Source organism: Hyperolius riggenbachi, chromosome 7, assembly GCF_040937935.1.
Source record: "Hyperolius riggenbachi isolate aHypRig1 chromosome 7, aHypRig1.pri, whole genome shotgun sequence".
NCBI classification, from domain to species: Eukaryota; Metazoa; Chordata; class Amphibia; order Anura; family Hyperoliidae; genus Hyperolius; species Hyperolius riggenbachi.
The window spans coordinates 61,610,581-61,624,828 of NC_090652.1; the positions used below are offsets into that span (position 1 = coordinate 61,610,581).

A 14,248-nucleotide genomic window follows, 5' to 3' on the forward strand; every position below is an offset into this window, starting at 1 on the left:
AGAAAGAAGCCTGATCACATCCTGTGTATGAGCAGCAGAGCTTACAAATCAAACAACATACTCTGCACACAGCTTCCGACAGGTGCGAGGAACAGCTTCTGGTACGCTGTGGTTTATAAAAAACTGGGGTATATATAAAAAAGGCCCATAGATGTCTATAAATATTCTGTATAGGCATTCATAATGCTTACAAAAAATGGATCAAAAATATTAAAGATCAAATCATGTCACCATACACATAACATGCAAAGTTGTGCAAAATCTAAAGGTATGGTCATAGCTCCCAAGTATCCCTCTTTTGGAGGGACAGTCCCTCTTTGGGAGCCCTGTCTCTCTGTCCCTTTTTCCTCTTCATTTGTCCCTCTTTCAGGACTTTGTTCCTCTATGTAAATATATATATTTCTTTACTGAAAAATCTGTTCGACACTAAACTTCATTCTCATCCATTAAATTGATATACAGGTAGTCCCCGACTTACGAACGCCGATTTACTAACGACCCGAACGGCATGGATTCTCTTTGTATGTGCCCAGAGGCTGGCGCTCACAGCACTAAATGATGTCAGATATTATCCAACCCTGTAAAAAAACCTAAAACAGCAGCACCTAATACATATATAATTAGCAATGTCCATAAAAGTCCCAGCCACAGTTCCAGCAACTTCAAGGAGTATCACTATAGATGTCACGATCACAACCGTTTCCCATACAATTCCTCAAATCCAAATGACACTGGATAGGAAAGCCTTCACCACACCCTAGTGAGAGCACTCACCGTGTGGCAAGACCTTCTGATAGGTCTATTGGCGCTTTTGGGACCGTTTGCTGGCGAGCTATGCCCCAAGCCTAGCAAATTTATTTATGGGTAAATGGGAGGAAACAATTGTGGGAGGGGGGGCACCCATCAGATTATGGAGTCGCTTTATAGATGATTTGTTTTTCGTTTGGGGGGAAGGGCAAGAAAGTTTAAGTAATTTCCTGAAAATGCTTAATGAGAACACCCTTGGAATTTCCCTATCAGTAGAAACAAGTTCAGAGAAAATACATTTTTTGGACTTGGAAATATTAAAGAGTAATGAGGGGTTGAAAACAAAAAGTTATTTCAAGGATACGGATAGAAATGGTTACATATCAGTGCTGAGTTGTCACCACCCGGCGTGGATCAAAGGAATACCAAAGGGGCAGTTTATGAGGATGAGGAGGAACTGTAGCAACCTAAAAGATTATGATGAACAGGCAGGAGTTATCAGGGATAGGTTCATGGAGAAAGGCTACAACCCGGTGTTTTTGGAGGAGGAAATGCATAGGGTGAGGGGGGTGGAGAGAAAACAGTTACTGGAAGAAAAAAGAAAGGATGACACAGAAGGTGAGTATGGCCTGGCATTTATTACAGGTTATAATGCGCAGTATAGAGAAGTGCAGAATATAATTAAGAGACATTGGGCCATACTTGCCACGGATTATGTGTTGAGACCAATAATCCCAGAAAGACCAAAATTCATATATAGGAAGGCCACGAACCTCAAGCAGATACTGGCCCCGAGTTGTGTTGAACCAAAAAGACAACAGAAAATGCAGGGTTGGCAGACCCCGGGTTTTTTTCCCTGCAGAGCATGTAAGGCTTGCAGGGAGGCGAAGGGGGTAAAAACGTCAAAAGTGGTGTCATTTAGCAATGGAAGGGAATTTCCCATCAGGCAATTTGTCACTTGCAATGACAGATATGTGGTTTACCTAGCGTGGTGTAGTTGTGGGTGGCAGTATGTGGGGAGGACCACTAGAACCCTAAAAGAAAGGATGGGGGAGCATGTTAGGAATATAAGAAAAGGGTATGTAAATCATAGCCTGTCCTCACACTTTGGAACCTCACATAGATGTGACCCTGGGGAGCTTTCATTTTGTGCGCTGCAAAAAATTGTCCCCCACTGGAGAGGATCCAATAGGACCAAACAGGTATCTCAGGCTGAGACAAGGTGGATTTATAATATGGGCAGTATGAGACCGCACGGATTGAATATTGATATAGATCTAGTGTGTTTTTTGGGGGAATGAGGGGAGGTTTGGGGGTACCCATGTTGGGGTCCTTAGTGGAAGTTGTACTGGAAAAGGTTTATGATGTATGCAAATAGATTTTATCTGGTAGGATTTTAATATAAACAGGTATATGGTGTACTGATAATGTTTATCTAATGGATAGGGATGAGGCTACCCTGATGCGGGGATGTATTGTGTGGACAGTCTGGTAGAGATAGATATAAGGGGTGAGAATGGAGGGGTGGATGTGGGGGGGAAAGGTTGAGGAGTATATACTTTATGTGGTAACCGGGGGGCGACAGAATACAATTCCGCATTGGGGGTATTAATATGTAAGATGACTGTAGAGTATGATTTTAATTATGTTTGAAGGGAACTGTCTGGCATAGTGATAATAGTGGTGCGTAGGAATTGCGCATCTAATAGAGATCACACGGCGGGTAGTAAAGAGGATGGCGTGGTAAGGGGGTGGACCCGTAGATGCGCACGCAATAGGAATTCAGCATAAGATGAGTCTCTGATGGCGTCCTGGCCACGCTTCTGATGAGTCACGTATGACGAAACATGTAAGGCGGGGCCAGGACGCGGAAGAGACTACAGTACGCACGAGGGTGACGGCGTGATCCGGGGCTGCGGGAGTGATTGGATGACCGAGCGCGCGGCGGTCAGAATTTCCTCAGTCATCGGGTGATATCTATGCCAGCCGGCCACCTAACGGGGGAGAGCCCGTGGTAAACTCTACGCCTTGTTTTTAACTGGAAATTGTAAGTGCAATTTTTTATTACTTTTAAATAAAAGCGACAGTATTACACTATCATAAGCCTTTTCATTGAGGTGTTACTGAGAAGAAATCAGGAAGGAGAAAGGATCTGTGACATAGCGGAGGTGGTGGGGGACGACCAGCAAACGGTCCCAAAAGCGCCAATAGACCTATCAGAAGGTCTTGCCACACGGTGAGTGCTCTCACTAGGGTGTGGTGAAGGCTTTCCTATCCAGTGTCATTTGGATTTGAGGAATTGTATGGGAAACGGTTGTGATCGTGACATCTATAGTGATACTCCTTGAAGTTGCTGGAACTGTGGCTGGGACTTTTATGGACATTGCTAATTATATATGTATTAGGTGCTGCTGTTTTAGGTTTTTTTACAGGGTTGGATAATATCTGACATCATTTAGTGCTGTGAGCGCCAGCCTCTGGGCACATACAATTATTATATATACAGAGGAGGCGAACCAGTGGGTTAAGAGCCAGCGCGCAGTGTGTATTTTTGAAAGAAAGGCATGGATTCTCTGTTTCCATGGGAACAAGTAAAAAAAAAATCTAATTTGACTTGTAATTTTTGAGAAAATCGATTAAAAAAAAAAAAAAAAAAAAAGGCTTTTAAACTTGTATAAACAGGTACAAAGGTCAGAGGTGACACAGAGGAGGACACTGGAGGCACAGAGGACAGAGATGGCACAATGTTCCGACTTAAGGACAGATTCAGGTTAAGAACGAACCTACAGTCCCTATCCCTTTCGTGAACCGGGGACTACCTGTACTATATTACTAATTTTAAAATGTTAATGTGAAGGAAAATGAACCAGGATAGCAAGAACCAGTGTGGTTTGAATTATAAAACAACGTATTTTTCTTATGAAATCTTTATGTTATGTGTGAGTCGTGACTAGGGGTGTGATGGGGGCGTGATCAGGGGCGTGGCTTAATTGTCTCTTTCTCATCTCAAAAAGTTGGGAGGTGTGGGTATTGTCAATGCTTGAATTCAGATCGATAAGCTTATCAATCTAAATTAACACATTAACATATTGACAGTACCTATAAGGTAGCCATACATCTAGCACATTTTACATTGGGGGGCAGCACCGGGAGTTTTCGTCGTTTTTTTTGCTCATCCCGATATCACTCACTGTTTCTGCAGTGCATTAGATCGACCATGACGGCCTGACATCTTGCAGGATGTCCGATCGATACATGCAACCATTTTCGGGCCTCACATCGTCGTTCAACCTGTTCTTGTCGGCACAGATTTTCATCCCATTCAATAATTGTCAAATTGGATAGTCGACCGGCTGCCAAGTCAATACATGTATGGCCACCTTTAGATCTTGTACAACTTTGCATGTTATTTGCATGATTTTGTTTGTCCGCTTCACGCTGGCTTTCTGGCATAAAACATTTGATTGGATATCCATAACCCATGCATGATAAGATAATATTGGCTCCAATCCTTATATGCCACACTCCATTAAGAAGGTTCCTTTTAAAAAAATGCCTTTCCCAGGTGCTCAGTTTGCTTTAAAGTGGACCTGAACTCTTGCACAAGACAGCAGGAAAAACAGTGAGAAATGCACCCTGTATGTATTTTAGAGAGCTTAGCCTTTCTAACCCCCCTCATCTGTGACTAATCACATATTGTAAATGGATCTCTCAGCTGTGCAAGCTAGCTGCCTCGGCAGAGCAGCTAATCTGTACACACAGGATTTTAACCACATGTCTGCTTCCATGAAAGCAGGAAGTAGACACACTGCAGATTTATTGCAGGATTTGTATCAGCAGTAACAAAGAAATGGTTTTCTTAAAAGGTTACTATGCTGTTGCTTATCTAGAGCAGAAAAGAAGTTCCGAGTTCAAGTCTGCTTTAAAGGTTTCACTCTTTCTTATCTCACATTGTTGGGAGAGATGGACTTGGACCTTTCACTATCTGGCCTCAGTGTGGTTTCTGCCCTCTTGGAACTGCAGCCTCGGTAATGGCAATTTATAACATCATTTTATTAATCAGTGCAAAGAGTTAATCACTTACGCGGGAGGATGGCAGCTTAGCCACATCATAAAGCGTGATGACCACCGACTGACCAACAAAAAGGACCTTTAGTAAGGAGAGGAGAAGGTTAGCGATGGAAGGAATCTGCAATATCTGGAAGACACTGGGACATTCACACACTCACCGCTTGCAGGCCAGAATAATACCAATACACAGCGAGCAGTTCCAACATCATCACTATCAGAAAGATCGGCAACTGAGGAGACAGCTGAAAGACAGTTATTAGTTTCATCAGAGTGGTGGAAACACGAACCAGATAAACACATCCTCGCTATAAAAGCCTCCCCAGTGGCTCTGACACCTCTGTATGGACTCTGAGGGCCTGTTTTACCAAGTCTTCTGCAATAAGAATAACTCATGAGGTCTCAGACCCACCAATTGTATTCAGACTGGCATTCACACGAATCTGCAGACCAAGTATGTCCAGTAGTGAGATAGATGAAAATGTTTGCCAGTGGACAGTCCGCCATTCGTGTTTACCGCAAATGTTTGCATCCAAAAGTTTGCGTCTAACATTTAAGTAAATGGCTGGCGATTTTAGAAGTTAATAGCAAAGCCCCCATACATGCTAGAATCACAGAATTTGCAGGGTTTATTAAGGAGGGGGGGGGGGGGGGAGTGAGGGAGCCCGCACAGGTTCCTATTATGCAAGTCACCCAGATCCTGCAGGACTGTCCCGGGTTCGGAGCTATCCTGTGCCACCCTCCCCCCTCCCTTGTGTCCTGACTAGCGGGGCAGAGAGGAGGTAAAAAATAATGGCTTTTAAACTTGTATAAACAGGTACAAAGGTCAGAGGTGACACAGAGGGGGACACTGGAGGCACAGAGGAGGTACAGGGGACAGAGATGGCACAATGTTCTGACTTAAGAACAGATTCAGGTTAAGAACGAACCTACAGTCCCTATCCCTTCCGTGAACCGGGGACTACCTGTACTATATTACTAATTTTAAAATGTTAATGTGAAGGAAAATGAACCAGGATAGCAAGAACCAGTGTGGTTTGAATTATAAAACAATGTATTTTTCTTATGAAATCTTTATGTTATGTGTGAGTCGTGACTAGGGGTGTGGTGGGGGCGTGATCAGGGGTGTGGCAGGGGCGTGGCTTAAGTGTCTCTCTTTCTCATCTCAAAAAATTGGGAGGTGTGGGTATTGTCAATGCTTGAATTTAGATTGATAAGCTTATCAATCTAAATTAACACATTAACATATTGACAGTACCTATAAGGTAGCCATACATCTAGCACATTTTACATTGAGGGGCAGCACCGGGAGTTTTCGTCTGTTTTTTTGTTCATCCCGATATCACTCACTGTTTCTGCAGTGCAGTAGATCAACCATGATGGCCTGAAATCTTGCGGCATGTCTGATCGATACATGCACCCATTTTCGGGCGTCACATAGTTGCTCAACCTGTTCTTGTCGGCACAGATTTTCATCCCATTCAATAGTTATCGAATTGGATAGTCGACCGGCTGCCAAGTTGATACATGTATGGCCACCTTTAGATCTTGTACAACTTTGCATGTTATTTGCATTATTTTGTTTGTCCGCTTCACGCTAGCTTTCTGGCATAAAACATTTGATTGGATATCCATAACCCATGCATGATAAGATAATATTTGCACCGGGGGCGCATGCGCGGCGCGATGCAGTAGCTAGTTCCGTGAGCTCCGATCGCAGCCTGGATCTAAAGCGGATAAACTCCTGAACTGCGGACTCTAGACGTCTCGAGAGAGAACGAGCTGTAAGGGAAAGGTCTCCTCGAACCCCCGCATGTCTTCGGCAGCGAATAAAACTAAAGACTCCACGGCTAGACCGTTGGACTTTTTTAGGCCGCGAGGTACGGGCACAGCTAAGATGGCCGCCGACAAGCAAGCTGAGACGCAGGCCGAGAAGGAGACAGACACAATCTACCGCACGGATTTCTCCTTAAAAGATATAACAGACCTCCTCACTGATTTGAAAATCTCATTCAAGAGCGAGATCAGAGCGGCAGTCTCCACCATAACAGCACAGCTAGATGAATTGGGAGAACGAACAAGCAAGCTCGAATACAGAATGGATGAAGCGGTAGACATCATCACAAGCCTGCAGAAAGCTAATAAAGCACAGGAAGAACGACTGGACTTCATAGAAAACAAACTGGAGGCAGGGCCGGATTTAGGCCTAGGCCACCTAGGCCATGGTCTAGGGCACCACAGGAGCAAGGGCACCAAAGCAGCAAACTAAACTGGTGCAGTATTTGCAAGACTGCAAATGCTGCAATGCAGGGAGATCAAGTGAGTGCCTAATCTCCCTGCTGCCAGCCACCTGTACAGCAGCCACCTTGCTCTCTGTGCACGTTGGCGTTGTGGCGTGTGGCTACGGACTTGGGCAGCATTGGAGACAGAAAGGAAGAGGAAGCTTCTGCACTGGAGACGAGCAGAGAAGTGAGTGACGCTGATGGCTGCTGCGGTGTGGAGGCAAGCTGTACTGAAAGGGGGGAGTGGGAAAGGGAGGTATTAAGGGAGTCATCTGGCTACCTAAACTGGAGGGGGAGAGGAAGGGGTCATCAGGCTACCTATACTAGAGGGAAAGAGGGGACGGGTCATCTGGCTACCTATACTGGAGGGGGTCCTAAGGCTATTTATACTAGAGGAAAGGATGGAGGAGTCATCTGGCTACCTATCCTGGAGGGAAGGGGGAGGGGTCATCTCGCTACCTATACTGGAGGGAAGGGGGAGGGGTCATCTTGCTACCTATACTGGAGGGAAGGGGGGAGGGGTCATCTCGTTACCTATACTAAAGGGGGGCGGCTGGTGAAATTGGCCTTGGGCGGTAAAGAGTACAAATCCGGCCCTGACTGGAGGACATGGATAACAGAGGAAGAAGAGAGAACATCAGAATAAGGTCGGTACCAGAATCTATCACGGATGGTAAACCTTTTGTGACTGCCCTTTTCAAGACCCTTCTACCTGATATCCCAGATTAGATGCTTAGATTCGATAGGATCCATAGAGTCCTTAAAGCCCCCAAGAATACCAAATGGTCCAGGGATATTATTTTAAAAATGCACTATTCAGAAGCGAAGGAAGCAGTAATGAAAGCAGCACGGGACATGGGCCCGAATGGCATAGGAGAACACAAGGTACAAATTTACTCGGACCTATCTCCCATCACACTGGCTAAGCGCAGATCGCTGAGACCTATCACAGCAGCATTGCAGAAGAGAGCAGTTCTTTATAAATGGGGATTTCCATTTATGTTATATTTCAACCTGGGCCCTAAGAAATATCAAATCCATACGCTACAGGAAGATTTTAAAGCACTGAAAGAGAATGGTTTCCTGGACCTAGAGGAAGAAACGCCGATGGACTCATCACTGAAAGCCAAAAAACTCTCAAGGGATTGGCGTGATGCGCAATACCCTAACTACAAGAGATCCAGAGAGAGCCACCTTACTCCTTCTAAGATTCCCAGAGCCCACAGGTCCGAACTGAACACTGACTGAACAACTACAGCCATAGGCTACCTTCATCTTAACTGAAGGGGTCAAGACCTCTACTTCTCGTACTTGATACAACATGAGTCCCACAGATGGTCTAACTACGGGTGATATCCTCTCTTCCCTCTCAGTACTGAACATTTGAGGCAACTCATTCCGGATATAGAAAGTATATAAGGCTTACACTAGTTGTCTAGTGTTACTAGCTCAAGTTCCAGTTATCTTACTCATGTTTAGCTATCTTATTCAAGTTTCAGTTATCTTTCCAAGGTTCAGGAGTCTATTTTAAGCATAAATGAGAGCACTGATCGGGCTGCATGAATTGCAGCTCCTCACTTCCCCACCAATGCATTACTATTCAGAGCCTGATTTGGTGGCAGACAATCCTGGTAGTAGATTGTCCAGTCAGGTTTTCTTAGTTATAATCTTATTTGTATGGGTTTTGCTTAGACACACGTTCAGGCCCTATAAGGTTTTTTGAAGACCACAAAAGAAGTGCAATTTGGGAATTGATGAGACTAGACTATCACAAGTTTTTACAGTATCGATTATGTATACAGACAGATTTGAGTATGTCGGTTTTCCAAAGGAATGCTCTTTACTTCGCACTTTACAATGGGCGAATCAGATAGCAACTCTATCTCCCAGATCCCCTTAATATGAAAATATTCTCGCATAATACACAAGGAATTAACTATTGTGGGGTTCCTTGTTTCGTAAAATTTCATAAATTTAGCTCTTTTAGTCTGTTATGTTGCAAGAGACCCATTTTACCAGGAAATCCTATCCCAAATTTCTTCATAAAACATTTCCTGAATTCTACCTATCTAGTCACCAAACAGCGAAAAAGAATGGAGTTGCTATCTTATTCCACAAAAACACTGCTTTTACCTTAAGAAAGAAAATAACCGATAAGGAAGGGAGATACTTGTTTTTGGAGGGTGAAATGGCGGGATCCCCAATATTACTGGTGAATATCTATGCACCTTCGACTAAAAATGGAGCCTTCTTTAAGGAAATTATAGAAACGTTACACAAATTTGACAATCAAAATATTATTATAGGGGGAGATATGAACTTAGTTATAAACCCTAAACTAGATTATCAATCTGTAGTTACACACTCAGAAAGATCGAAACCTCCGAAATCCTTTATAAGACTCCTAAAAGAATTCAATCTAATTTACTCTTGGAGAGAATTTCATCCCAAAAAAAAAGATTTTTCGTTCTTTTCTCATCCACATCACAGTTCCTCGAGACTAGATTACATCTTCTCCTCCAAAACACTCATAACCAAAATTTGAGGGTCCTCGATAATTCATATGGATCTATCAGGTCACTCTATTATAAGCACCCTTTTCTATACTTCCTGCCATTCCCATAATTCTCCTAGATGGAGGATCCCGCCTTTCTTGCTCTCCAATCCTAAATGGGTAAACAGAATCTCCACTCATCTTACTGAATAATTCCAGATTAACAAGCCAGAAGACACTGCAGTTAGCAGTTGGTGGGACGCACACAAGGCATTCATTAGGGGCCACTTTATCAGCCTCTCCAAAGCTATTAAAAAAGATAAAGAGGCTAATAAGGTGGCCTTGGAGTACCAATTGCAACAGTTGTGGGAGTCTTACTATTTAAATAACTCTATAACTCTCTTAAAACAGATAAATATAGTAAAAGAACAACTGGATGCAGTAAGATCAGAAGAGGTCGCCAGGTCATTCAGATGGCTTGGAAGCAATAGGTATCACTTAGCCAATAAGGCTAACACAAGACTAGCTAGACTTCTAGCAGGTAAAAACAGAGCATCTAGATTTAAGCCACTTAAAATCCCGGGGGGAAGAGTAACCCATAACCCAGCTAAAATTGCGGAATTATTCCGAGAATTCTATACCAAACTTTATACCAATAACAAATCCTCCACTCCAGATGCAATACGTGGTTTCCTCAAACAGATTAATCTTCCAAAAGTAACCCATCAATGGCTAGAATTACTTAATGCCCCCATTACCCTACAGGAATTCATGAAAGTTATCAATAACTTAACCACTTAAGCCCTCAGTCGTTTTCACTTCATGCATCCGAGCAATGTTCACCTCCCATTCATTAGCCTATAACTTTATCACTACTTATCACAATGAACTGATCTATATCTTGTATTTTGCTAAGAGCTACCTTACTGTAAATGCATTTTAACAGTAAGAATAAGAAAGAAACTGAAAAAATTCATTATTTCTCAGTTTTCGGCCATTATAGTTTCAAAATAATACATGCCTCCATAATGAAAACCCACGTATTGTATTTGCCCATTTGTCACGGTTATTTCACCATTTAAATTATGTCCCTATCACAATGTATGGCGACAATATTTTATTTGGAAATAAAAGAGCATTTTTTCAGTTTTGCATTCATCACTATTTACAAGCTTATTAAAACAAAAAATTGAAATATTTCATCTTTACATAGATATTTAAAAAGTTTAGACCCTTAGGTAAATATTTATGTGTTTTTTATTTTTTTTTATTGCAATGTTTTTTTTTTTATTAAACATTTGATGTGGGTATTTTTGGGAGGGTGGGATGTAAAAAGTGTTTGATTTGGGGAAATATTTGTGTATTGTGATTTACTTTTAGTTGTAGTTTTACTTTTTGGCCACAAGATGGCAACCTTGAGTTTGTTTACATGACGTCACTCTAAGCGTACAATGTACGCTTAGAGGGACATAGGATCAGAAAAAGCGAAGCTTCTCTCGGAAGCTGTCGCTTTTTCTGCGGGGAGAGGAATCAGTGATCGGGCACCATAGCCCGATTCATTGATTCCTGGGCTAACGAATCCGTGGCCAGGAGTGCGCGTGCACACGCGCGATCGGCCGCAGGAGCGTGCATGTCCTCCTTGATGTTTTTATATGTCAAGGAGGACAAAGTGGTTAAAACCACTAAAGGCACCAGGCCCAGACGGTTTGAATGGACAATATTACAAGAATTTCCAAACAATCATTGCGCCCCAGCTCCTTACTTACATTTCCTCAATCGGAGAGGGCAAACAAATCTCCCAGAACTCAAATAATGCGACAATCACGGTTATACCCAAGGAAGGTAGGGACCACACACTGTGTAAAAATTTTAGACCCATATCGCTCATAAATTTAGATCATAAAATCCTAACAAAGCTACTGGCTGACAGAATAAATAACTTTCTTCCATCTCTGATTGAGTCAGATCAAGTGGGCTATGTGAGAACCAGACAAGGCACGGACAACATAAGGAAAATTTGTAATATTGTTCATTTAGCCAATCATAAGAGCCTTCCTATGCTTCTGCTTGCAGTGGACATAGAGAAGGCCTTCGACTCATTGAATTGGGACTTCCTCTACGCTGTTTTAGAAAAATATGGATTTCAGGGCCCTTTTATCAATATCCTCAATAACTTATACTCTAACCCATCAGCTTCTCATTAGCCTCAAGGTGCGTACACACATGCGACTATAGTCGTTTGTAACGATCGTTCCCAGATCTTTACCAACGACGATCGTTACAAAAAACGAACCACCGACTATTAAGGCAAACGACGAACGAGCCAAATCGCTACCAAAGAAAGTTCTGTCTCGGCGGATTTTAACCAACGACGATCGTTTGCAAAAGTAGTACATCGTTGAAAACGGTCGTTCGTACTAGGCTTGACATGCGCATTTCACTATTTCTCTGTGAAACTTCTCATTTTTATGCGCAGGCGCAATAGTTGCTTTATATGATGTAACGTTTGTTCTAACGATCAGATCGTTACACACCTTTTAAAATTATCTTTACTTAGGTCGTTCTTTCATCAATTAAAAGTTCGTTCGTCGTTCTCAACGAACGATCGTTGTCGCATGTGTGTACGTAGCATCAGGATGCTTCTCAGATCCCTTTCTCATCAAAAGAGGTACGAGACAGGGTTGTCCCCTGTCCCCCGCCCTCTTTGTATTAGCATTTGAAACACTATTAGAGTCTATAAGAATAAACCCTTCGAGGGCGCATGCGCGAACCACCCAAGATGGCCGCTTAGGAGATACGCTCCGCTCACCCCCTGCTCTTTACAGCCGCCTCCTCCGCCCCAGGAACAACAGCAGCCGGCGGTTTTGCTGGGAACAGCCTCCGCAAACCCCCCTGACCAGAATGGCGACTAAAGGGGGCCCCAAGTCTTCGTCCCCACCGGGCACTATGGACAAATTCCTCTGTCCCTCCCCCAGCCAAGATGGCGCCGACCACGCAGCGCACCCAGACGCTCCTTCCTCTGACCAGGCAAGTGATAACCACGCTACACAGCCACTTACTGCAGCGCTATTAGAACTATCTTTGGACAAACATTACCACAGCTTACAAGACTCTCTGCAAAAAGTTATCATGGCTGCAGTGGGGGAAATACGTGCTGACATGGCAGGGCTGGGGGAGCGCACACAGGCCCTGGAAGAAAGGGTTGATGCAATTGTTATAAAACAGGCTGACTTAGCAGAAGATCAACAACTTATACAATCTGATATAAAATCAATGCGTTTAGCCCAAGAAGATATGGAAAACAGGGAAAGGAGACAAAATGTGCGCATTAAAGGGGTCTCTATGTCTCTTAAGAATGATCAGATCGTTTCCTATTTGAAAGAACTGTTCCACACTATTGTTCCAGATCTGCCAGATGAGATGTGGAGAATTGACAGAGCACACAGATCTCTAGGGGAAAGGAAACCAGGTACTAAGTCACCTAAAGACATTATCGCTAGGCTGCACTATTTTGAGGCAAAGGATGCTCTTTTTAAAGCGCTGCGGAACACATCAAACATTCCATATAAGGGAGACGATATTGCCATCTACAATGACTTGTCTCTAATAACTCTAACAAAACGCAGGATCCTTAGACCAGTTACGCAATTACTTAGGGATGCTGGCATTTTATATAAGTGGGGCTTCCCCTTTCGCCTAATTGTTAACAAACAAGGCCTTATCCTAACATTATCTGATGTAGATGATGCTCCCATGTTCTTAAAACAACTAGGCCTCAAACTTCCACCTACTTCCGCATCCCTTACTCGCCCTGCGATAACCTCCTCCCCACCGAGGAAAATTCGACACATCTCTGAATGGACTAAACAACCGCTGAGGAGCCTCACGTTCTCAGAAAGAACGGAAGACATGGATGATCACCCCGCTTGACTATATCCTCACAAAGCTATAGTTCTCCATAAAAATCTTGGAAATTTATTACAGCTTCCACACACCCATTTTTTCTATCTTTTTTTCTTCTTATCAGGACTGATAGCTGAATATATATTTTTCTGATCTCAAGCTGGCCTAGCAGAGAAATATTTTCAACCATATTCTGATATATAGCATAATTCCCCCCTTCTGGGATGTATTCAAAAGAGTGGCGGGATGGAGCCTATCTCAATATCCACCAACGGTTTATGACATGTTCATCTATATGTTCATTCTAATGTTCTTATTCTTGGGATTCGGTATGCACCTCAGGGAGATCCTCCTTCGAATTGTCTGGTTACTACGGCAGCCGGCCAATCTAGGACGATTTCCATCTAGGCAGCAGTTTTATGCTGCCCATATGATTAGCCATTGGTTTAAATATGGCTGGTCCTCAGACGACCGAAACGATATACTACAATATGTTACCTTTAATACAGTATATATTGTTATACCTTTAAACACGGTTATACCTTTTCTTTCTTTATTGTTTTTCTATTTTTGTTCTTCTTTTTTCTCTCTCTATATTACATATGAGCCTTACATGGTCTGTTCATCAAATATCTACACTATCTCATTTACAACTCAAAAATGGTTAAATTCTTGACACTAAATACTAAAGGTCTAAACACACCTCAGAAGAGATTTTCATTATTTCGAGATATGAAGAGGCTGGATATTGATT

General features: G+C 42.9%; 1 protein-coding gene across 8 annotated transcripts in view; it reads right to left on the reverse strand.

Annotated features, from left to right (window-relative positions):
- Positions 1-14,248, reverse strand: part of LOC137524320 (uncharacterized) — a 123,940-nt gene that overhangs the window by 11,947 nt on the left and 97,745 nt on the right. For 7 of the 8 annotated variants that reach the window (XM_068244045.1, XM_068244044.1, XM_068244051.1 and 4 more), the window contains 2 exons: positions 4,977-5,060; positions 4,832-4,897 (listed from right to left, as the gene is read on the reverse strand). The exons of the other annotated variant lie outside the window; for it this stretch is intronic. In XM_068244045.1, the coding sequence (XP_068100146.1) occupies positions 4,832-4,897; positions 4,977-5,060 (150 nt within the window). The remainder of the gene's footprint in view (positions 1-4,831; positions 4,898-4,976; positions 5,061-14,248) is intronic. 8 annotated transcript variants of the gene reach the window in all.